Genomic DNA, 23,850 nt, shown 5'->3' with positions numbered 1-23,850 from the left:
TCTGGCATCCAAGATGCCGGGTCAACCAAAGAAAATGGACTTGGACAAAGTAAATAGCATTCGGGTCACAGCAAACCCGTGAAGCTTGACCCACCAACCCACCAAACCACCCAAAGGACCCATGGGTCACGGTGACTGGTAGTTCTTTCTAGATGCTGTCACGGAGCGTGTGATACACTCTTCATGAATAGGCGTTTTAAAAAGAAATAAAAGAAGTCGCCAAATGAAAGATATGCCCCTAATAATCCAACAAAATCCATTGAATTAATGCATGACCGAGTTTTGTAAGAAAAAAAAAAAGGTTTTGCCCAAAAAACGTTTATAAATCTGTATACACTGATGCTGACCAATCAACAGCGAGTGCTTTTTTGTAGTTGTTGTGTACAAAATCATATAAGAAAACTCAAATTGGAAAAAAATAAAAATAAAAATAAAAATAAAAATAAAAGAACTGAATTAAATAAGACCTTTAAGCCCTAATTAAGCATCACGCTGACCAATGACCGCCTTAAATGCCAGATTGAAAAATTAAAAAAACCCTTAATAAAAAAAATCTGTACTATTACGACGAATGAAGGATAATTAAAAAAATAAATATAATAAAGAAATAGATAGATAGAGATGAGATCACGAGAGCGAGAAAGTGCTTTTTGGAAAGCAATATTTTAGTAGTAGAGGCAGTTTGGGTTGGGGTGCGCAGGAAGGAGGAAAAGAAAAGAAAAGAAAAGAAAAGAGAGAAGAAGAAGAAGAAGAGAAACTAAAATAAAAGAAATGAAAATAAAGCGGCAAATATGGTAAAGAAGAGAACAAGTGTTGTTGATGCAGTTGTTGTTGCTGGTAGTGAAGAAAGGAGAGGAAGAAGAAGAAGAAGTGAGAGAGAGGCAAGTGCGTGTCTCGAGATGCGAGCAGACTCCGGCAGAAAGGGAACCTTCTCCGTACTTCTCCTTTTCCTCCTTTTGATTCTCATTCTTCCCAGCATTTAATTCCAATATCTCATCTCTCTCCTCTCCCGCTTCCTGTTTTTCTCCTCTACCATACTCGTTCTTCTTATTTTGCTTTGTTCTTCAGTCGTCATATCATATCATATAATATTATTCGCTTTCTCTTGTTCTATGCTGCCGTTTGCTTCCTCCTCTCTCGGATTTCTCATGGAATTAGGGTTTTTTATTCTGCTTGGGCTTGTACTTGAAGTTGCTCCGATTCAATCGCCCTGATATGCTCCAATCGATCACCGGATGCATTCTTGAAGACTCTGGGATTGGTTAGGGTTTCTTTGTTGTCAAGAGGGATTTTGCTTTTTATTTAAGTTTCTTTGGGCTGCTGCAGCTGCTTAACTTTTAAGCTCTTATTGGTGATATCTTTTTTGGTTGTAAATAGTGTTAGATTTCGTGTATCCTAAGCTGTCTGATTTCCTCCTGTGATATTATTTTGTGATTCTTGGAGGAGGATTTGCTTTCTGTTTTTGTTCCAATTTTTGAAGAAAAAAAAAAGGAAACAAGAAACAAGGGAAACGAAATCATAATCAAAGTCCATATAAAAAAACACATCTTTTTTCCAATTCGCCCACCGTTTTTATTGTGGGTCGTTTTTTTTTATTTTTTCATTATACGAAAATTTAGAACAGAAGAAAAAGAATTTAGATTTCTGGAGGAGGAAGGGCTGGTTCATTATTCTTGTTGAGTTCTGACCATTATATGGGAATACCTGATAGATCACTACTAGATCTAATAGAGAAAGTTAAGTCTTGGGTTTCTAGGAGAGCAAGGGAATCACGGTGTTTGTCCGGCGAGTTTGATATGCCTAGTAACGGTTGCAAGATGTGTTGTGATTGCAATACAAATACCACTGATATTGGTCATAGATACCACTGCCAAAGCTGTGGCCGATGGATTTGTGGAAAGTGTATTCAGGGCTCTGAATGGGGTGGCATCAAGAGCAATGATGAGGTTGGAGAGAGTATTACTAAGTTCTGCAAGTTTTGTTCTCAGGTTAGATTAAGGAGGGAAAGTGGAAGAAAGTATAGTGAGAAAGTGCATCCTTCTGCCTCTCCCCGAGAAAGCCCTGAACCACCATCCCCCTGTTTTAGTGGTGAAACAGTCAAGTGTTCTGTGGATAATGAATCCATTCACAGTGATCAGTTCTCAAAGTTTCTTGAAGCCCGGGATTGTGGGTATTCTCCTCATGCTGTGAGGAGTATGACTATGTTTAGTTCTCACCCATCTCCAATATCCGTTCGTCGCTCTTTTAGCAGGTATGCTTTCCTTCAGATTACATGTAGTGCATCAAGATGCTGCACTAAATGTTTTATGTAATTATGCTTTAATCTCTTTAACTGCTATAGTATTCAAAATTTGGACATAGCCTTTTCATTTTGGCTCTCTTTATGTCTCTCTCCAGCTCCCTCCCCAAGTGAATATGGTGCTTATCTAATTCTCTGCTTTCTAATGTAGGAGTGACGAAGAGGAGGCAGAGGAATCTGGAAAGAACTTTTTCAGCCCTTCAAGTGAATATTGTGATGACAATTTGGATATAGATTTAAGTAGTGTTAGTGCTAGAAATGAGTTTTACCGTTCAAGGTCACCGGGATCAAATCAGTTTGATTGCCCATCTAGAATTTATTATACTTCTAGTAGAGTTGGGCATTCTGTACAGCAGGGGCAGGAGGGAATCCCGTTGTCTCAGAATGACGGTCCCTTTGGTCAACAGACTACGGCTGTTTTAAAAAGGCCTGAGAAAGGGACTGAGGATCCAGATATTACTGATGATTGCTCTGATGACTTGTCAGTTTTCCGCAGCCAATATGAGAAATCACAGAGGCCACTGGATTTTGAAAACAATGGTCTCATCTGGTATCCCCCTCCGCCTGATGATGAGAATGATGAGGCAGAGAGTAATTTTTTTTCTTATGATGATGAAGATGATGATATTGGAGATTCAGGTGCAGTATTTTCATCAAGTAGTAGCCTTTCGAACATGTTTCCTGCAAAGGAGAAACTGAATGAGGGTAACAAGGAACCGCTTAGAGCTGTGGTACAGGGACATTTTAGAGCTCTTGTATCACAACTATTACAAGGTGAGGGTTTCGTGGGCAAAGAGGATGGAGATGAGGACTGGCTTGACATAGTTACAACAATAGCATGGCAAGCTGCAAGTTTTGTTAAACCGGACACTAGCAGAGGAGGCAGTATGGATCCTGGTGATTATGTGAAAGTTAAATGTGTTGCATCAGGAAGTCCAAGTGACAGGTATGATTTCCTTACATTTTGCAGATCTTTGTTTTAGTGGCTTAATTGTATCTTTAAGCTAAACATTTTGGATTTTGCAGTACCCTTGTAAAAGGAGTAGTTTGTACAAAGAATATAAAGCACAAGCGCATGACCTCGCAGTACAAAAATCCTAGATTACTTATTCTAGGAGGATCGCTTGAGTATCAGAAAGTTCCGAACCAGTTGGCGTCTTTTAATACATTACTACATCAGGTTTTGTTTTGTCTCTCTCTCTCTCTCCCTCTCCCTTTCTTTAAAGACAATTTCTTTTATCTTTAAAGTTCTGTAAATGAATTTTTGTCCTTTTTTTAACAGGAAAACGATCATCTTAGGATGATTATCTCAAAGATAGAGGCTCTCCGCCCCAATGTTCTACTGGTAGAAAAAAGTGTATCGTCGTATGCTCAAGACTATCTGCTAGAAAAGGAAATATCATTAGTCTTGAACGTTAAAAGGCCAGTACTAGAGCGTATAGCCCGGTGTACTGGCGCACTTATTACTCCATCAATTGACGATATCCCTAAAACTCGTTTGGGACATTGTGAATTGTTCCGGTTAGAAAAGATTTCTGAACAGCGTGAGCCAGCCAATCAGTTTAACAAGAAACCACAGAAAACCCTGATGTTTTTTGAAGGGTGTCCAAGGCGTCTTTGTTGCACAGTAATCTTCTCCATATACAACATTTGGTTTATTTCTTTTACAAATTGAGTATCTGCTGTTTTTTTTAATAATATTTTTATTTAATATACTCATAATCTGCATTCTGATATAGCATAAGGATTTAGTCTGGCTGTCCCTAATTTTGTCATTATCTGTTGTAGGTCCTGCTGAAGGGTGCATGTGTTGAAGAACTAAAGAAGATCAAAGATGTTGTCCAGTATGCAGTGTTTGCAGCTTATCATTTATCCCTTGAAACTTCTTTCCTTGCTGATGAGGGTGCTACTCTGCCCAAGACGACACTGAGACACTCAATTACTATACCAGATAGGACAACAGCTGATACAATTTCGGTAGTCCCTAATTCTTTTAGTTCAAGCAATTCCAAAGCTGTAGCTGTTGCTTCTGCTCAAGATGATGACATTTTGGGTCTGAAACCAGAAGTTGAAGGATTAGAATCTTTGTCTGAGCATCTTGATCCCGAGCACAATTTTCCTTTGTCTAATGGTTCTGTGGACTGTGTGGTTGGAAATACATTTTCTGATGCATATACTGATGATTTAGCATCTAATGTATTTTTGGACTCTTCTCCATCTCAATACAAGGATATAAAGGGGCTAACTGCCCATTCTTCTGTCACAAAAAATCTTTCCCAACCAGAGTTGCAAGAAACCTTGCCTCATAACTGGAGTCAACATGAGGATATTCATGAGTTGACAACCTCTGAAAGAATTGACCACAATGAAGTTTCAAGCGAGTATTTCTCTTCTGCTGACACTCATCAGAGCATATTGGTATCGTTTTCAAGCCATTGTGTACTGAAAGGAACTGTTTGTGAACGCTCCCGGCTTCTGCGGATAAAATTCTATGGCTGCTTTGATAAGCCACTTGGCAGATATCTTCGTGATGACTTATTTGATCAGGTAATTCATTGTTAGTTTACTTAATCCCTCCCTCCTTATTTTAGTTCTTATTATGGAATTATAGTTAATAAGTTTTATAATTGGCAGACATCTTTTTGTCGATCTTGTAAAGAGCCTGCTGAAGCCCATGTTCTATGTTATACCCATCAGCAAGGAAACCTTACCATTAATGTAAGACGCCTTCCTTCACTAAAGCTCCCTGGGGAGAGAGATGATAAAATATGGATGTGGCACCGTTGTCTAAGGTGTGCCCATATAGATGGGGTTCCACCAGCAACACGTAGAGTAGTCATGTCAGATGCTGCCTGGGGACTTTCTTTTGGAAAGTTCTTGGAATTGAGTTTTTCAAATCACGCAACTGCTAATCGTGTTGCTACTTGTGGCCATTCATTACAACGGGACTGTCTCCGTTATTATGGGTAAGTACTAATAGATTTGGATTGGTTAATTTTTCAAGTATTAAGTGATCTTATTTCAAATTGGCAACTCTTGTATAACAGGTTTGGGAGTATGGTTGCATTCTTCCGATATTCGCCCATTGATATTCTTTCTGTCCACTTGCCCCCTTCAGTGCTTGAATTCAATGGCCAAGTTCAGCCAGAGTGGATAAGAAAAGAGGCAACCGAGGTGCTTTTAAAAAATTTAATCTGATTTTTGAATAATTTCTCGACTGGTGCTGAATGCTGAACTAGTTTTGTAACTTTTGCAATTTTACGAGATCTCAATTCTTTTTTGCAGCTTATGGGAAAAATGGAAACCTTATATGCGGAGATATCTGATGTACTGGACTGCATGGAAGAGAAAAATAGATCTTTTGGACGTGAAATGTCAGGTGCAAGTGAATTACAGAACCACATCATGGAGCTGAAAGATCTGCTTAAAAAGGAAAGAAATGACTACATTGTAAGTACAAAATATAGTATCATTATGATGTTTTTGTGACTGATTGTTATCGCATGTTTCCTGGTATATAGTTCATATTTATGCATTGTGGACAATGAATCTGGCTTTTGCTAATCTAGTTTCCTTGGTTCTTTTAATAGGGTTTTCTGCAACCTGCATTTGTGGGGACTTCAGAACCAGGCCAAATGGCTGTAGTAGACATTCTGGAGCTAAATCGCTTGAGACGCTCTCTTTTAATTGGTTCTCATGTTTGGGATCGCCAGCTTTATTCACTGGACTCACTCCTCAGAAAAAATCCTGCTTCTATGGCCACAGAAGGGGGTGTATCTTTTGTCCGCCTGCAAGAGTTGATAAGTGACTCATCTAGTAAGGATGGCAGGTTTGATTATGGCCATGAAGATAATGTGTCTGAATCTTCAAAATTGCAAGTGCATCCTGGAAATAATTTATCGCCAGATAAAGAACCAAATATACCAACGCATGAACCTTCTGAAGACCCCATGTTAGTATCATGCCATTATAGCCGAGAGGATGAAATACATTCTGATAGGGAAATTGTTAATAAGACATCCTGTGAAAGCTCCCCCTCCCATAAATCTACTCTTTCTGAGAGAATAGATTCTGCATGGACTGGAACTGATCAACTTCTGGTGAAAGCTCTGCCTCTTTGTACATCTGCAGTTGGACTCCCAGCTGGTGCTGTCAAGCAGACAAGTCAAAATGACGATCCTCCTTTCAGGAGGTTAATGTCGTCAATGAGAGTTCATTCTTTTGATTCTGCAGTAAGAGTCGAAGAAAGGATCAGGAAGGGATTGCCCCCTTCTTCGTTGCATTTGTCGACACTTAGATCATTCCATGCTTCTGGAGATTATAAGAGTATGGTGAGAGATCCTGTGTCTAGTGTAAGAAGGTCTCATTCCCAGGCATTTCCACGAGAGGCACAGAAGTTGGATTCAATACTCAGTTTCACACCCTCATTTGTCTCCTCTGCATCTCAAATAGCTGATGGGGTCCGGTTGCTGCTTTCCCGGACAAGCAACAATGACATAGTTGTTGGTGTTTATGATAGTGAGCCCACTAGCATAATATCATATGCCCTTAGTTCCAAGGATTATGAGGATTGGGTTGCTGATAATTTGAATGATCATCAAGGAGGCTGGAGTAATCATGATAGCTATAAAGAAGATTCTGCACCTTCCATATTTTCACCCTGGCAGTCTTTTGGCTCTATGGACTTGGATTATATCCACTACGGAAGTTATGGATCTGAAGATGCTGCATCATCCATGGGTAACCTGTTTGCAGATGCCAAAAGATCTCCACATTTAAGGATTTCCTTTGGGGACGAGTCCTCAAATACTGTAGGCAAAGTGAAATTTTCTGTGACTTGTTATTTTGCAAAGCAGTTTGACTCTCTTAGGAAAAAGTGCTGTCCCAGTGAAGTAGATTTTGTACGATCTTTGAGCCGCTGCCAGAGGTGGAGTGCACAAGGGGGGAAGAGCAATGTATATTTTGCGAAATCTCTGGACGATAGATTCATCGTAAAACAAGTCACAAAGACAGAATTGGAATCCTTTCAGGAGTTCGCACCTGAGTATTTTAAATATTTGACAGACTCCCTTGGCTCTGGAAGTCCAACTTGTCTTGCCAAGGTTCTTGGTATATATCAGGTTAGGCCGCCTTTGATTATTTATTTATTCGTTTACTTTCTCTTTATTGGTATGTGCACCACACGGATTAGTACTAGTGGGTAATGGCTTAAATATTCTTGTGATCTTGTTACACTGGTTTGTTGGCAGGTCACTGTTAAACACCTGAAAGGTGGGAAGGAAACTAAAATGGATTTGATGGTGATGGAGAACCTGTTCTTTAAAAGAAATATTTCAAGGGTATATGATCTCAAGGGGTCTGCTCGATCCCGTTACAATTCTGATACAACAGGGGGAAACAAAGTACTGTTGGATATGAATTTGTTGGAATCATTACGTACAAAACCCATATTTCTTGGAAGCAAAGCAAAGAGAAGCCTGGAAAGAGCTATTTGGAATGATACATCATTTTTAGCGGTATGCCTTCGCCCTCTTCCTTTTTTTTTTGCATCTTCCATAGCTTCTCCTGTGCTTGTATGTGCACTTCCCCCATTTCATGGGATTGAACCATTTTGTTGACAGTATTGCCTCCAAACTATAAATGCTAACTAGTGTAGCTATTAACTTATGTCATGTTTCTCCAGTCTGTTGATGTAATGGACTACTCACTGCTGGTTGGGGTGGACGATGAGCGGAAGGAGCTGGTTTTGGGGATCATTGATTTTATGAGACAATATACGTGGGACAAACATTTGGAGACATGGGTGAAGGCATCTGGAATCCTGGGCGGTCCAAAGAATGCTGCTCCGACGATCATTTCTCCCAAGCAATACAAGAAAAGATTCCGGAAGGCAATGACCACCTATTTTCTTACTGTACCTGATCAATGGTCGTCATGAACAGCAGGCATCATTGCATATTCTTTCTTTTGTTCACAAAAGATGTGTTCACTAATAAGGAACAGGGGAATTGTTATTGCTGATAAACAGAGAGGAGGGAAATCCCTCCATTTTTTTCTTCCCCTTTCTTTTGTATACGGGGCAGAATTAACCCAAATGAGATTTGTTACCGCTGTAATTGGGAAGAGTTGGCAACTGTTATTTTGCATGTCAAGTTTACCACCAATGTAAAGGATAGCCATGTGACGTAGAAGTAGACAAATGTAAATCAAATTTTCATACATTGGATTTGTTGTCCACGTGCTTCATCAGTAAAATATCAAATTTTTATTAGTTTCATTACTATTCTCTCGCTGAATTCTCTGAGCACATCTATCTGGGAATATGCATCTTTACTTGGAGTACATGTATCTTTTTAAGTCACATGTGTCGAGTACTTTATCATTCGTCTTAGCTATGTATTATTGGGCTAATGCTGAATATAAACCCCTCTGGATAAGAAACTTTGAAATGTACTTTTGGTATAAAGAATTCTGAAAATCCCTGTCAAGTAACTTTCGTTTATATAAAATAAAATAAAAAAACTTTATACTTTTGGCTTCATATGTTTACTCGTTTCCCAATGTAAGTTTATTCACACCCAAATGATGGAAATATGAGTTAAATTCTTCTATGTTTTAAGTTTCCCCCTCCTTTTTCAAAGAAAATTTTCTATCTTAAAACTTTCTCAAAACTGTAGGTATGGTCCAGAGGCATCACATGATGAAGAAGAAGAAACAATTAAGAAGGTGAAAAAGTTTGACTACAAGTCATAATTATGCCGTATAATGTAATTACATCAGTTGCTGTAAGATAAATAATCCTCGATCACCACAAGTGTGTGGTTGATGGGATACTGCGCAGACTGAAGTAGAGAGTTTAGAGGAAAATTATGTTACTCGTCCAACCACACTCACAAAACAACGCTGCCTCTATCGCTTTGACTCTTTGAGTGTGTTGCCGTACACCGCAACAGCAGGTGGACACAAACAAGAACAACTCCAGTTCGAGTTTAGGGCCATTTACTACACTACACTGCCTACTGGCTACTGGCCGCTACTTGTTAAGAAGCCACAGCTACTTGTATCTCTCCTTCATTGTCTGGTCGGAAACTCACTCGTTTCTGCGAAGTCAATAAATAATATTTCTTTGATCATAATGAAAATAAACAAATAAACAAATAAATTGGTCTTCGAAATGCTACCAAAACATGTTAGAAGGAAACAGAGTGGTGGTAAGTGGTAACTACTAAGTGGTTGTTGTATGCAACTAATTAAGGCTGGTAGAGCAGGTGAAAATGTTGACTAGTTAAGTCTTTTTTTTTTTCCTTTTCAAAAGGCCCAAACTCTTAGAAGTTAGATCCTTTATTTGAACGTGTTTTTCTCGGTGCTAGGCATGTTTGGCTACCATTGTGACTTAATTGTAAGGAGGTAGACACGCTTCCTTGACTAATTCGTCTAACTCACGTTTGTAATTCATGTGTTCAGCTGCAATTTGTATATTAAGGTGAGTGCTAAGTAAAGGTATGATTTGGTTATACTTAAGTTCAGGGGAAGGCTGAGCTTGGCTTGAGCTCATATCAAAGTCAAGGAAGTCGAGCCCTGAAATCAGGACCCAAAATTGACGGTTTTAAATTACTTGTTAGTTTTGTTGGTCCAACAACAACATTTCTAAACGTCTCAAGCAAACAAAACAAACCAAAATGTCAAAACACCACTAAACATGGCAGAAAAACAGGATCCATGTCTCTGAGAAACCATACCTCACGCGATCTGATGCCTTGTGATCCAAGTAGTCTTCCATGAGCGCCATCCTTCCAATGCGTTTGCTGGTTCAAACCAAAACCTCCATTGCCATTGGTCTTCTCACTTGCCTTTTGCCCACCGCTGTTGTTGTTGACCAAGCAAAGATCCACAATCCTCTGAGCTGCCTCTGCCTCGTCTCTGCTCTGCTTCATCAATTTCTCAACTTGTACCTTTGGAAGCCTCATCCTCACACGCACCGCCCCATCAATCTCTCTTGCCTCCTCCTCGGGCACAATGCTGTTAGCTGATGCTGCAGACGATGATTTCATGACAGAAAGGTCTGAAACCGACCTCCGAGACAGCATGAGGCTCTCGAGCCTGTCTTTAGCGCTCATGTTTATCCCTGACCTCACCCTTCTTGGAACTCTCTCCTTTGGAAGCTCAACCTTTGGCAGCTCAACAAGGAAGTAAATCCCTCTTGGCTCAAGGTTTTGGTATGGCTCTAGAGGCTTTGCTCGAACCCCAAAATGCTTGACCTCCTCTGATTTTAGCAGAACATGACCTGGGTAGTTTTTTACTACCTCGCCAGCTTGCACTGGTGTCTTTAACTTGAACGTCTCCCCACTAATTTGCATCACCTTTGCACTCTTTTTACCTCCCAAACTGTTCCCCATTGGAGTAGGAGCTTCGCTAGCTCAGTGACCAGGAAAATAATAATCTTATTTGGTTTTGAAATTTTGAAGTGGCCCTTTTATTATACCTAAAGGGAGGCTAAGATCTCACATGGAATTTGGAAATGGTGCCATGGTGGGTATAAGAAAGAGACGTGGTTCTATGGGTAGTTGGATTTTGTTATAGTGGTCGTTGGTCAACAAAGAAGGCAAATTTTTTTGAAAAAACGACTTAGCTCATGAGCTTTGACATTATCATAAAGTACGTAGGCGTTCGCTTTCGATATTAATTTCTAATATAATATATACTTTGTGAATCCTTTACTTTTGAGTTTTGTGCTTTTTATATGCAATTTCAACGATCCTATCGCAAAAACCCGTGATGTGTGGAACAATGATCATATTTTGTGTGTAACAGTTCACGATAATCACGGGTCGGACTTGTTCAGATTTTCCTCTTTGGATTCTATTGATCATGTGAGAAATTTGACTATCAATTATTGTGTTAGGAAAAGATAATTTCAAGGGTAACCATGAAGACGTGGTTGATGAGATGTGACTCTATCTAACCGATCTAAGATTTCAAAATGTAGTAGGCTAGATTTATCGTAATTGTGGACTGCTAGATTTTTGAATTGGTTAAACTTTAAAAGACATATACTAACAATAAGAAAAGAAAAAAACTTCAAGCTGTAAGTCCATCTCTAACTCATGTTTCCGATGCCTAAACAAATAAAAATTAAATTATAGTAGCGATACCCTTTTAAGACTAGCTTTTAGTTTATTGTTTTGGAAATGATTAATTAGTGATTAAGCTCTAATGTACGGTAGTTAATTTGGCAGCATTGATGATGTGGACTAGTGGCTTAGTACTGAGTGACACAAACTAGTTAGTCCAAGTACTGGGTCCAAAATGATGGTCCGCTCATCAACTTGGAAGCGATTATTTCTCAACAACATTATCTTAGCACAACAATGAATGAAATTCCATTCACTCAGGAAGCTAACTTTCCTGCAGCTCTTATAAAAATATCTGACTCTGTTTCACGTGCAATATCCATCCGAATTGGAATTTAGAAATGTATACCCAAAAGTAACACGAAATTACTTGCATGAATGCATGGGAAACATGGGAAATTAAACTGCAGTTGACAAGTTGAAGCTAAGCATATGCATCAGCATTCACAAGGGTCCTATTCAAGTTATATTCATTGCTGAAGCTTGTGTGAAAACTTAAGCAATTTGAGGTGATGTCGATTGAGGTGATGTCGATGATCAATGACCTGGTCATAGTCCCACCTTAAAAGGATAATGGATAAGGATCACATTTGCTGTTCCATCTCCTCTTTGAAAATTACAGTTAAACCCTTTATCATTCGTTCTTGCTAATTCGACCTGTAAGTTTCCTGGGTTTTGGTTTGCGTTGGCGTCCCTATGCATTTTGAATCTTGAATGTCAGAAAATATTTAGGACGAAACTAAAAAAAAAAAATTCAAATCAAATTTTGGTTGACAATTTGGAAATTCAACAATCAATAAACAAGCTTGCCTCGTATTTAGAACTTAATAATATACAGTCCGTGACACAAATCCCTGGATTATTAGGAGGAAATAATTTTATGGCCACACAACAGACGCTTGAACATGAAAGCAAATCTTTCAGTAAGTAAAGAATGTTGCAACAAACAATGCATCAAATGAACATTTCGAACTCTTCAAGAAGGAAAACGAATATACAGAGCATTGAGATCGGCTTATTCGCCTCAAGCTCGTATTCTCAGTTTCACACCACAAAAGGAAAAGTGGAAGAACATTCATTGAGAGAGAAAAAATTGGAGGAATGAAACAAATAGGATAATATTCGCGCTGCTACAACTACAGTGTCATAGCTGCTGTAATTTTCGAAGATGCACCAACAATGAAGTAGCCTTCCGTTTGGCCCTCTCTGTGCCGCTCTTCGTGAGCTCTGTCAAGGGTACGATTGCACCAAGCCTACTTATACAGGCAAGGCTCTCGGTATCTCTCTTGCACAAGGCAAGTAAAATGGCAGTTGCATTCTCTTTGTTACGAGGCAGACCTCTTCGCAAAAGGTCTATCAGAACAGGTATGGTGCCAGCCTTCACTATAGTGACTTTGGCCTCTTGGTGGTTAGCAAGGACAGACATAATAGTCAGAGCTTCATCAACCATACAATTGCTTGAATCAGTAAGCATCTTCAGTAAGGGTTTGACAATCCCTGCCCGAACAGCCCTGCCTTTGTTACCTTGATAAATGCACAAATTGAACAGTGCTGTTGCAGCATCCTTCTTCCCTCTGGTGCTCCCATTCTGAAGCAACTCCACCAAAGCAGGAATTGCCCCGGACGCACCAATTATTATCTTGTTCTCATCGGCAAGTGACAAACTAAAAAGGGTTGCCGCTGCATTCTCTTTCACTTCCATGCTTCCGGCTCTGAGGACTTGGACAATTGAAGGAACAGCACCAGCAAGCATTATAAGCCCCTTGTTGTTCTCATATATTGAGAGGTTGAGAATGGAGGTTACCGCATTCTCTTGTGTTAATCCATCTTCTGTTGTGATGAGGTTGACCAGAACTGGTATGGCACCTGCTTCTGCTAATAATATTCTGTTATCCGTACTTCTTTTGGACAGCGATCTAATTTCTGTTGCAGCAGCTCTACGCTCCTCAGTTGATCCACTGGAGAGCTTGCGAACCAAGGCTTGAATGGTTGCTATGTCTCCACTAATGTCTCGGAAGGATCCATCACTCTTCTTGATCTTCCCGTTTCTAAACCCGGTGGGGTGCTCAATGTTGTTAGTACACCACCGAGCAATCAGGCTTCTCAAAACATAATTCGGAGTTAGTGTCAAATATAGGAGCTTTTGCTGAGTTTTGGGGCATGTTGTGTTCCCACAGTCAATCCATCTCTGTATGTAAGATCTCTCGTACGTCTACAGAATCAAAAATTGCAAAAACCGTTCGAGTTCTGGGCATTAAACTAATCGAAGGGCAAAGCTAGAATTTGGATGGAAGAAAAATATGAAGCCAAATAAAAATAGAAAAAGATGGCATTTCTAGCATACCTGACCCGTGGCCACAATAACAGGATCCCTCATTAATTCCAGAGATATTGGGCATATAAAATCATCAGGAATTGCAGTGGCATCAGGCTTCTTAATATCATCCTCCTGACCATCAACCTGGATTTCATTGGCCAAGCAGAGTGAAGGAGGCTCACAGGAGTTGCTCAAGCTTCGGGTTTTATGAATCGTCATCTCATCAGCAGATTCAGCACTAAAGCTTCTGGGAATATTGGCAATCGTCTTTGCACTGTTCTCTACGTAAACCCATTTGCCTGACTCTACCAGAGACTGGGAGAGGCCATGAAATGACATCTTTCTTGAATTCATACCAGACCCATATCTTTCTATGGCTCTTCTCAATTGGGCTCTAACCAACTCAACCTAACATTTGCCAAAAACACGATTTTTCACTTTTTTTTGTTTTAATTTAAAAAAAATAAAATGGAAGGAATGGCTAATGGCTTTTATTGAAGTTTAAACTGAAGTTCAATTATAGTAGTGACAGAGAAAACAGAGCCCAACAAACAATCCACACGGTTTAGTCGTTACCTGTTCTTCAACTTCCTCCGAGATATCGAACTGATCGTACGGTATGTCGGCCAACGCCTTCTCCAATTTCCACGTCACACATTGGAATTGGAAGCTTATCTTCTTGCTCGCCTCGTCCTTTAAAAAAGATGAAAATTTTCAATTCAAACAAAACAAAATTAAATCAACAAAATTGCGAAGAGAATTATCAAGGGGAAGTGAAAGAGAAATGTACATTGTGATTGACGGGGACGGAAGGGGTAGAATTGGAAGTAAAGTTGGTGGCGAGGAAAACGAGGCGCTTGGCGCCCTGGAGAGCCACCACCAGATCAGACGCCCAAGATTCTCTCGAACTGGAATTCGTGGAAGAAGTGGACGCATCCAACGGTCCAAATTCGCGGCCTTTAAACAGCCTTATCTCTTCAAACAAATGGGTGAGGAGGGCGATCCGGCGGACCAGATCGGTGCAGTCCTTCTTAAAGGAGCCGGCGCGGCAGCCTTTGCTGGCCACTACGACGTCGTTAAGTAATTGAAGCAGGTCCGATGTACGGTCCTCCCCGCCGGCTACCGCGCCGGCCATTGGGTCCTTTATTCAATCTGTCTGTGAATGGGAGGAGATTGTTGCTTGGTGTTACGTGTGAGCGTCTAAAAGCGGAAGAAGACGCAGAATGTAGGTGGGAGGGGAATGGCTGGCGGTCATGGGATTAAGGATTTAATGAAAGAATTTAGAGAGAGAGATTATGGGAGGGAAATGAGAGTGAGTGAAGAAAGCGAGAATCTCGGTGAGGAAAGATGTTAAATGGGAGGGCGAAGAAAAGAAAACAAGAGGATGGATGGAGGATACAGACAGACAGTTGGATTGGAATTTGGATGAAGGAAGCTCTGAAATTATTAGAATAATAATGATATTATTATTTAAAATGTTTTTATTTTTTATGTTTGGTATTTGGTTGCAAGGCTGTAATGTAATGTAATAGAGTCAGTAGAGGTTGGCCTTTTCTTTTTGTCCTAAGTTTTCTTTTTATTATTTCTCTACTGTAAATGGCAATAATAATAAAAAAAAAATGGTATTTTCCATGGGAATTGGACAACACTACAAATTGAAAGGAAATCATTTCTCTAAATTGTTCATTTACTAATTGGGATTTTTTAATTTAATTTTTCCATGTGTTTGTAATATTGTTTAATGTTTTTAGGGTTGGAAAAAAGTCAAATGCTAGTTGGCTTGACCTTGACAACATTGAATTGAGGTGTTGCCGGCTGATTTATAATTTATAATATTGATATTTAAAACAGATCATTGGTTCGGAAACGAATCTGAATTATATAAATAAACAAAAAGAAATATGTCACCAAAGGGAGTTTTTCTTTTTCTTTTTGGGTTTTTGAATCCCGTGTTTTAATGAGCGAATGACGTGCAGCCACATGAGAACAAGTTTCCTTCTTTCTAAAGGTTAATTTAAGCATAATTAAGGCCAATATTACAGTTTACCGCGACGAAAACAAAGCATATAAATAAATAAAACCAAAGAGAATAAATTTCTTCCACCAGTGTGAATGTGGGATCCACTTGTGCAAGAGGCACGTACGTACTCTAGGCTCTAGGTCTAGCTAGCTAGGGATGTGTATTTGTATGAATTTGGTGTTTCTTCACCCTAAAAATTACAAATCTCCGAATTAGCAGTTCTGGTTTGGTCATATGTATTTATTTTTTAGTTTTATTCATTTAATTTTATGATAATTCCAAGACTGGTTCAAACCATAAATTTGTTCAAATGTTGACATCTTGAGGTGGTTTCAACATCGGTTTGTTTGGTAGTGTGGACGGCCATTGGTGATATCATCATCATCATCATCTATCTCCCAGATAGATAAGGATTTGTTCTTGGTGTGGTAATCCACAACCACATTCCATTCAGCCGTAACAAAGGATCATTCAACCACGTCACAAATACAGACCAACAATGTTGAGATCAGATACTCTCTTCTGTCCATTTAACACTATACATTATACATAATATATATATATATACAGAGAGCTTCCATTGAGGGATCCCTCAAATAAGCTTATTTGAGGGACACCCCTTGTAGGCCCCACTCCGGATTGTATTTCACTAATCCAAACCGTCTATTTTGTAGATACTCATTCAAAGATCATCTCTACAAAAAATCACTTGAATCCGATATCATGTGACCACTCAATTGAGTTATTGAAATTTTAGTACTTTTCTTAAAGCACCGTGTTCATTGATTTTGTAAGACACAATTGGATGTCGAAACGGTTTCCGATTTGTCTAATTTTTTGTAAGGATGATCTATGAATGAATACCTAAAAAATAGATGGTTTCGATTATTGGGAAAAGAATTGTAGGGTACCCTAAAGGGCGTCCCTCAAATAAAATTATTTGAGGGATCCCTCAATAGAAGGGGACTGTATATATATATATATATATATATATACACACACATGCCAAGTGCTGCAGATATCGAAAAAGCAAAAAAACAAGTGAACATGGTAAAAAGATTTAACTGGCCACCTTTTTTCTGTTGGAGGAATGATCACAAAACTGAAGTGTATGATGGAAATATAAAGTGAGGCAGAGAGTGTTTCTAAAATAGAGAATTAGACAAACTGATTTTTATTAACTTCTTTGAGATATCACATCAACCTATATCATTGGCTATATATAATAACACTCAGACCCTTTCATATACAGACATAACTCTTAACTTCTAAAGAGATACAACTCTTCCTAAACATAACTTTTCATCAAGAGACACAACTCTACTTTAACAACTGATACAAATGTATTACGTTTAACACTCCCTCTTAATGCATTTGTCCTGCGACATTTAGCCTTTCTCTGAAATAGTAGAACTTCTCTCTGGGAAGTGCTTTTGTAAAAACATCTACAATCTGCTCATCAGTACCACAAAATTTCAGTTCAATCTCTCCGTCTTCAACCAATTTTCTGATAAAATGATGACGAAGTTCTATGTGCTTTGACCTGCTATGAAAGACTGGGTTTTTTGTCATGGCAATTGTGGACATGTTATCACAGTACAATTTTGTTGGAGTGTATTGTTCTTGACGAAGATCTGCTAATATTCTTCTAATCCAAACTGCTTCACATGCTGCACTTGTAGCTGAAATATACTCTGCTTCGGCTGTTGATAATGCCACTGTACTTTGCTTCTTCGACGACCATGATATAACTTTACTTCCCAAGAAAAACACATATCCAGAGGTGCTCTTTCTATCATCAATTGCACCTGCCCAATCACTATCTGTGTAGCCAACTAACTGTGCTTTCTTCTCTTGTGTGTATCTAATACCATATCCCTTGGTTCCTTGTATGTATCTGAGTATTCTTTTTACTGCAGCAAAATGGTGATTACTTGGATCACTCATGAATCTAGATACCACACTTACAGCATGAACAATATCAGGCCTTGTATTTGTAAGATAAATTAATGAACCAACCACACTTTTATATATGGATGCATCAAACTTAGGTGCTCCATTGTTACTTGTAAGCTTCAAATTAATTGCCATTGGAGTATCCATTGGCTTGCTCTTCAACATATTGAATTTTTTCAACAGATTTTCAGCATACTTCTCTTGAGAAATAAATATTCCCTCATCTGATTGTTGAACCTGTATACCAAGAAAATATCTCATAGTGCCTAAATCTGCCATCTCATATTCCTTCATCATGTTCTTCTTGAAAACTTCTGCCATCCTTGGATTTGTGCTTGTATAAATCAAATCATCAACATAAAGGCACAAAATCAGAAAATCATGTGTACCTTCTTTCTTGAGATAAAGTGATGGCTCACTTAAGCTTCTTGTAAATCCATTTTGCTGAAAATAGTGATCAAGTTTGTTGTTCCAGGCTCTTGGCGCTTGCTTTAAACCATATAAGGCTTTACGGAGGCGATAAACTTTATCTTCCCTCCCTTTCTCAACATAACCTTGAGGTTGCTCCACATAAACCTCTGCTTCAAGTTCTCCATTTAAAAATGCAGATTTGACATCCAATTGATAAACCTTTGTCTTGAGTTGTGTAGCCAAAGCCAAAACAGTTCTTATAGTCTCCATTCGAACTACCGGAGCAAACGTCTCATTAAAATCAATTCCTGGTTGTTGAGAATATCCTTTTGCAACCAAACGAGCCTTATGCTTTTGGATTGAGCCATCTTCATTAAACTTTGTCTTGTAGACCCATTTAAGTCCAATGATATCTTTTGATTTGGGTCGATCAACAAGTTCCCTTGTTCTATTTTTCTTGATAACTCTTATTTCCGCATCCATTGCATCTTGCCAAATATTTTCTTTTACAGCTTCCTCGAATTTTTGAGGCTCCAAAGCACTCAAAGCAAGATCACATGACTCATATATATCTGCCAATGAACGCGTTCTTGCGTTTAGTCTAGGAGTTGAATCTGGTGAACTAGGATCAGCTGTTCTTGCACTTGGAATTGGACTTTGAAGGAACTGAGTTTCTTCTGAATGTGATGAATCTGGTTCCTCAAAAAATCTTGGCACTTCAATATCATAATTCTCCCATTTCCAAGCTTTGAGTTCATCAAAAATAACATCTCTAGAAATTACCAAATTTTTAGTTCTTGGATCAATTAATCTGTAAGCTTTGGACTGATCACTATATCCCACAAAAATATATTTCTCACCTTTCTCATCAAATTTTTCTCTCTTTTGAGAAGGGATATGTGCATATGCAGTGCACCCAAAAATCTTGAAAAAATCTACCTTTGGTTTAAAACGATGTCATGCTTCAAAAGGAGTCTTATCTTTGACTGCTTTGGTTGGAGACCGATTAAGAATAAAAATTGCTGTATGAATTGCTTCAGCCCAAAATGTATTTGGCAGACTCTTTGCTTTCAACATGCTTCTTGCCATCTCGACAATGGTTCGATTTCTTCGTTCGGCAACATTTTGCTGTGGGGTGTACCTTGCTGTCAACTCTCTTTTAATACCATTGCTTTTGCAATATTCAGAAAATTCATTTGATGTAAACTCTCCACCACGATCTGTTCTTAACACCTTCAAATTGTGACCACTTTGATTTTCTCCAAAAGCTTTGAATTGCTTGAAAACAGAAAATGCTTCTGACTTTTGTTCTAAGAAATATACCCACATCATCCTTGAGAAATCATCTACGAATAGAATGAAGTACCTTTTGTTATTGAAGGATGGTGTACGAGTTGGTCCGTAAATATCTGCATGTACCAATTCAAGAGGGGCTTTTGCTCTTCAAGATGATTGTGAGAATGGTAATCGCTGGAATTTTCCAAAGATACAGCCCTCACATATTTCCTTTTCAAAGTGAATAGAGGGAAGTCCAACCACCATACTTTTCTGGTGTAACAGCTGCAAGCTTCTTTGATTCAAATGCCCATATCTTAAATGCCATAATAATGACCCATCAACTTTTTCTGCTTCTAAAGCCAAATTTTCCTTTGATGTCATCAGCAGCGGAAAAACTTTGTTTGCTGTCATTTTTATCTTTGCCACCAGAGTGTTATTCTTTTTATCAGAAATAACACAATAATCATCTTCAAATTTCACCAAGAATCCTCTTTGCAAAAGTTGTCCAACACTTAGTAAATTTTGAGCCAAATTAGGAACATACAGCACATCATAGACAAGTTTTGGAATACCTCCTTTTGTTTGCACAGAAATGATACCCTTGCCTTCCACGTTGTGTAGTTTTCCATCACCAAGCTTGACTTGTGAGTTCACTTTTTCTTCTAACTTGACAAAGCATTGCTTATTTCCTGTCATATGATTACTACATCCGTTATCCACGTACCAAACATCTTGGGAATCTTTATGAGAACTGAAACATGTATAAAATAATTGCTCTTGAGAGTCATTGTTCTCCGTAAAATTTGCTTTATTGTTTTTCTGATATCTGCAGTCTCTTTGTGAATGATTGGGTATCCTGCATCGGGTACATTTGTATCGGCAATCTGCACGTTTATGCCCATATTTGTTGCAAATATAGGGATGATCTTCCATTTTGATTTTTTGAATTGCTGCTTCCTTGTTGATTATTGGAACTGTTGCTTCCTTCTTGATGATTGGGACTGCTGCCTTGTTGTTGATTATTGAAACTATTGCCTCCTTTGTTGGAGTTTCTACGCCCAAAATTTTTGTTTCTCCCATTTTGAGATTTCTGGAATTGTCCTCCTTTTTGTTTGTCTTCTTTCTCTTTCGAATTCACCTTGGACTGGAAAGCTTGCTCCACAGATTGTTTTGTGGATCTGTTGATTCTTTTTTCATGTGCTTCCAATGAACCAATTAATTCATGTAAAGAAAGTGTAGATAAATCTTTTGATTCTTCTATTGCAGCAGCGACATGATCATATTTTGGCGGTAGACTTCGTAAAGTTTTCTCTACGATTTTCTTGTCTGGAATAGTGTCCCCATAACATTTGATTTGGTTCACAATCCCAGAAACCTTTGTGAAGAATACTTGAGTGGATTCACTGTCTTTCATAAGTAAGTTATCAAATTCCCGCCATAAGGATTGCAGTTTGATTGAGATAACTTTTTCTTAACCTTTGAACTCAATTTTGAGAATTTCCCAAGCCTGCTTTGATGTTGTTGCTGGAAGTAATCTTGGAAAAAGATTTTTGCTTACTCCTTGTTGAATTAGAAACAACGCCTTGGCATCTTTTTTCTTATTTTCCTTGTAAGTCTGCTGCTTTTCTTGTGTTTCCTTTCCTGCTTTTGATGTTTCTTGCTCCTCATACCCATCTTCAACAATATCCCAAAGATCCTGGGAGATGAACAGAGTCTTCATTTGAACACTCCAATACTCATAATTCTCACCATAAAAAATAGGCATTAGATTCTGGATATTCCCAATGGTAGAGGAATTTGAACTTGATGCCATTGCTAATCACAGCGGTAGCGATAAGATCAAATACTGCTCTGATACCAAATTTGTTGGAGGAATGATCACAAAACTGAAGTGTATGATGGAAATATAAAGTGTGGCAGAGAGTGTTTCTAAAATAGAGAATTAGACAAACTGATTTTTATTAACTTCTTTGAGATATCACAGCAGCCTATATCATTGGCTATATATAATAACACTTAGACCCTTTCATATACAGACATAACTCTTAACTTCTAAAGAGATACAACTCTTCCTAAACATAACTTTTCATCAAGAAACACAACTCTACTTTAACAACTGATACAAATGTATTACGTTTAACATTTTCTTGGTTAGTAAGTATATCACGATTCACGACTCACACTGCACTGCACACTGCACTGCATCTTCCCTTCTTTCTTTCTTTCTTGTATTGTAAGTTGTAAGTTGTAAGAAGAATTTTAAACACTTGGGCTCAACCTCTTCTAATGGTATAAGTCTGGGCCACCAAAGATAATATGATAGTAGACGACCCAGGCCAGGGTGAGCAATTGCAGGAGCCCATATTCATAATATTATATCTATTCACCAGCTCTGGCAGCAGCAAAATTATTTGGAAAACAAATGTTATCTTTTACATCATCAAAGATTCAAGTAAAGCAAGCAATCTCTGAAGAGATTGAGCCAAAAGAAAATGCACTATCTTCTTCTTTACTTACAAGTTACAAACACAAGCGAGAATCATCCGCAAGTTCGCGTCAACTCTGTGTTTTTAAGGAACAGCATCATCACCATTTCCATTTTGAGTTTGGAAATTGATAAGACCTATACAAATGATCGATCGAGTAAATTAACAGACATCCTTAAAAGGGAATCTTTGCTCACCCAACATTAACCTGAGATCGATTTGGAGGCTTAATTAACATGCACTCAACTCAGCCTATATATATGTATCAAAACTCAATGCACCAACTTCGAGTTTACAACGCACAATTGGTTTGCTTAACCCTAAACATAATTACTTTTTTTTAATTTAATTTGGTAGTTAACATTTCAATCACACAGCTGTTACTTTTTTTATACATTAATGTATTGATCATATACATAACTAATAATATAGAATCCAGGTGAACTCAACATGAATATATCAGAATATGGTTTTGTTGTGCTCAAGACTTCAATCAAGCAACCAAATGTCTCCAAGAATTTATTTTAAGTATGTATGAAATATGAAATATGAAATGTGTATTGAATCGATCGGCAATGCATGGAAGTTGGGTTCCTTTTCCAATTCCCACCATTACAGGTAAAACTTTTAATTAATTAATTAATTAATTAATGAAAATTCCATTTGACTTAAGAAGAACAGGTGAAGTAAAGAAGAAGGGCATGACAAGATTGTGCCTCAACAACATACAAGACTCCATAAATACAAGTATGGACTCTTTTACTATAATATTGATCTACTCTACACATAGGTAATTATGCTTAATGAGAGAGAGAGAGAGAGAGAGAGAGAGAGAGAGAGAGAGAGAGAGAGAGAGAGAGAGAATGCTCTATGAACGATTAATCATATAGATTTATGTATATATATTCATTTTTTAAACAATAAGCTGAATTTGTTATGTAATAATTCCAAGTATGAATGATGAGAGGATATCTTTGTATGTGTGTGTATATATATATATATATGATCCCATCAGAATATAGTATAATTTGTTAAATAATGTTTTAATTTTGTCCATATATGTATGTTTTTTAATTGAATAAATGTAGATCATTACATAGTATGGAAACTTCCACGAACATGAAGGGTCCTAAATCAGTGGATATATCATATATATGGAAAGGTAGCTATATATATGTATCTACACATGATGATCACATCACCCAACCCCACACATAGACCAGACTCTGCGCAGGTCCCCAACGCATATATATATATATATATATTCTGATCATCATCCATGACAACGTTGGGTTGGGGCACAATATCCATTTTGAAGATACCATGCAGTTTATATAAGAGTATTTTCATCTATTTATTGATGTGAATAGTATCAGTTTTTGCAAAAGGCAAATTGTGTTTTCATTCATTGCAATAGTAAAGGGCAATTACTATTTACTTTAAATTATTTTTATTTTTTATATTTGAACAATTATTTTTAATAAAATTTTCGATTGCGACGTATCAATATTTATTATAAAATTCACATATTATATTTCGAATAAAATTTTCGGCCACATGTATACATTTATTATAAAATTCACATTTCATATTTTATACAATATTTTCGGTTACCATGTATCAATATTTATTATAAATTCACATCTCAGATTTCGAATAGATTTTAAGTTGCTACAATTGCACAATGTGTTATCTTTATCTTCTAAATCCCTCTATAAAACCACAGCTCACGAAAATTTGAATTTTTTTTACAATTGGCCAACGTTTAAAAAAAAAATTCAAAATCGTGCGAACATGCCAGCCTGGCGTCAACGTTGATGTCACCAACCCTCAAGCATGAGAACGAGCTGAATTTGCCTTAGGCCTTGCCCGGGTTGGTGGTCCCTATGTCTTGCCCGGACTGATGGAGCGAGCTGAAAAAATTCTCGCGAACCTAGGTCCCCTCTTACCCG

General features: G+C 38.0%; 3 protein-coding genes across 3 annotated transcripts; 1 reads left to right on the top strand and 2 right to left on the bottom strand.

Annotated features, from left to right (window-relative positions):
- On the top strand, positions 456 to 8,576 carry LOC18793898 (putative 1-phosphatidylinositol-3-phosphate 5-kinase FAB1C). Its single transcript, XM_020555626.1, has 11 exons — positions 456 to 2,251; positions 2,451 to 3,245; positions 3,326 to 3,479; positions 3,582 to 3,926; positions 4,088 to 4,846; positions 4,934 to 5,265; positions 5,347 to 5,473; positions 5,585 to 5,749; positions 5,890 to 7,419; positions 7,549 to 7,815; positions 7,983 to 8,576. Exons 1-11 carry the CDS (start codon positions 1,695 to 1,697, stop codon positions 8,235 to 8,237), a joined length of 5,286 nt encoding a protein of 1,761 aa, XP_020411215.1. The 5' UTR covers positions 456 to 1,694; the 3' UTR covers positions 8,238 to 8,576.
- On the bottom strand, positions 8,998 to 10,988 carry LOC18788497 (uncharacterized protein At1g66480). Its single transcript, XM_007227503.2, has 2 exons — positions 10,039 to 10,988; positions 8,998 to 9,399 (listed from the first exon to the last, which is right to left on the bottom strand). Exons 1-2 carry the CDS (start codon positions 10,693 to 10,695, stop codon positions 9,340 to 9,342), a joined length of 717 nt encoding a protein of 238 aa, XP_007227565.1. The 5' UTR covers positions 10,696 to 10,988; the 3' UTR covers positions 8,998 to 9,339.
- LOC18788243 (U-box domain-containing protein 11) lies at positions 12,216 to 15,365 on the bottom strand. The gene is made up of 4 exons (XM_007221911.2): positions 14,538 to 15,365; positions 14,324 to 14,440; positions 13,775 to 14,155; positions 12,216 to 13,642 (listed from the first exon to the last, which is right to left on the bottom strand). The coding sequence occupies exons 1-4, from the start codon at positions 14,880 to 14,882 to the stop codon at positions 12,575 to 12,577; spliced, it is 1,911 nt and encodes a 636-aa protein (XP_007221973.1). The 5' UTR covers positions 14,883 to 15,365; the 3' UTR covers positions 12,216 to 12,574.

The sequence above is a fragment of the Prunus persica genome, chromosome G1 (genome assembly GCF_000346465.2).
Source record: "Prunus persica cultivar Lovell chromosome G1, Prunus_persica_NCBIv2, whole genome shotgun sequence".
NCBI lineage: Eukaryota > Viridiplantae > Streptophyta > Magnoliopsida > Rosales > Rosaceae > Prunus > Prunus persica.
The sequence above is the reverse complement of the archived record's forward strand: the minus strand, read 5'-3'. Positions and strand labels throughout refer to the sequence as shown.